The sequence below is a fragment of the Silene latifolia genome, unplaced genomic scaffold (assembly GCF_048544455.1).
Source record: "Silene latifolia isolate original U9 population unplaced genomic scaffold, ASM4854445v1 scaffold_213, whole genome shotgun sequence".
Taxonomy (NCBI): Eukaryota; Viridiplantae; Streptophyta; class Magnoliopsida; order Caryophyllales; family Caryophyllaceae; genus Silene; species Silene latifolia.
This window is the reverse complement of record NW_027413169.1, coordinates 289,508-291,292: the sequence shown is the minus strand read 5'-3', so window position 1 is coordinate 291,292 and position 1,785 is coordinate 289,508. Positions and strand designations below refer to the sequence as shown.

The following is a 1,785-nucleotide window of genomic DNA, read 5'->3' as shown; positions in this document are numbered from 1 at the left end:
GTGGGTCTCACCATGTGAGGCAATGTGGCAGATTTATGGGTTTGATTTATATGAAATGCAACCGCCGGTCATTCTACTACAGATACACCTACCAAATATGCTGAGCATACAAATGCGACCACACGAAAATTTGGAGACTGTCATTTCAAATGAAAAGCGAATACGGACACCTTTGACCGAGTTTTTCAAAATTTATAGCAATGACAGTAAAGGTGAAGTGCCCAAATATTTGTATGGCGAGTTCCCTGAGCATTACAGATGGGACACTATAGAAAGAACTTGGTTCAAGCGAAAGACAAAGTTATTGGTCATAGGCCGTCTTGTGTTCGTTGCTCCTTTAGAAGGTGAACGGTTTTTCATGCGAATGTTGTTGCTGAATGTCCGTGGTGCTACATCTTTTGAGGACTTGCGTAATGTTGGAGGTCACTGCTGTGAAACATTTCAGGAGGCTGCGTTAAAACTTCAACTACTAGAAGCTGACAACACAGTTGAAATGTGCCTGGATGAGGCATCGGCTATTCAAATGCCGTGTGCGCTAAGGCACCTGTTTGCAACGCTGTTGATTTTTGGCCAACCTAAAGATCCAGCTATGCTTTGGGAAAAATATTTCTCATACATGTCGGAGGACTACACATACCAGTACCCAAATGAACCCCACAAGGCAAAAAACCAGACTTATCGGGCTGTAGAACAGGTCCTAGAGGCTATGGGTAGATCTATGAAGGCTTTTGGCCTAGATCGTTTTGGAGAACAGTTAGATGCTGAGGTGCAACGGACACGAGATATAGAGGATGCGCTAGACGCACCAATTCTGGATGATTACATTGCTTATATAAGCTCACTGAACAAAGACCAGCAATAGATTTTTGACACAATTATGGAACATGTTAAGAATGACCGCCCATGTGCTTTAATTTCTTTGTTGATGGTCCAGGTGGCACTCGTAAAACATATTTATACAACGCTTTGTATGCAGAAGTTCATTTGATGGCTAAAATTGTGTTGCCTACAGCAACGTCAGGCATAGCTGCATCCAACATTCCTTCAGGACGGACTACCGACTCCAGGTTTAAGCTACCTGTAGACCTAGACAGTTCACTCTCATGCGATGTTCCAAAACAGGGGAGCTTAGCTGCTCTCTTAAGAGCGGCAACATTGCTCATATGGGATGAAGCTTCTATGGAAAGGAAAGAAAACGTTGAAGCACTGGATACACTCCTACGTGACTTGTGTGACCCTGCCGTTATATTCGGAGGGAAACTGATAGTATTTGGGGGTGACTTCCGCCAGATCCTGCCTGTAGTTCCTCAGAAATCCAATAGAGAAGTGGTGGCCTACAGCTTAGTGTCTTCTAAACTATGGCCCCAACTAACAAAATTTAGGCTCACTGAAAACATTCGTGCTAGGCAGGATCCAGCATTCTCAGCATTCTTACTAGCCCTGGGAAATGGTGAGCTCCAAACTGAAGAAAATGAATATGTTGAACTACCACTAGGAATGGTAAGGTAATCAGAAGACGATAGCATCGACCCAATTAACCAAATAACAGAACTCACGTTCCCGAAAGATGATCTCCAAAGCTACGAACCAGAGATATTTACCAAACGAGCTATATTAACTCCAATGAATGAAGATGTGGACTTAATAAATTCAATATTAATTGATCGCTTCCCTGGTACAGCTACAACATACAAAAGCTACGACATTGTATTGGATGACAAGTGCAATATATATCCTACGGAGTTTATCAACAAACTATGCCCTGGTGGTATGAGCCCTCACGAG

The 1,785-nt window shown here is 43.0% G+C and overlaps 1 protein-coding gene across 1 annotated transcript; it reads left to right on the top strand.

Moving 5' to 3' along the window:
* The first annotated feature begins 903 nt into the window (after window positions 1-903).
* On the top strand, window positions 904-1,509 carry LOC141638675 (uncharacterized). The gene has a single exon (XM_074448021.1). The coding sequence runs from the start codon at window positions 904-906 to the stop codon at window positions 1,507-1,509; it is 606 nt and encodes a 201-aa protein (XP_074304122.1).
* Window positions 1,510-1,785: the final 276 nt, after the last annotated feature.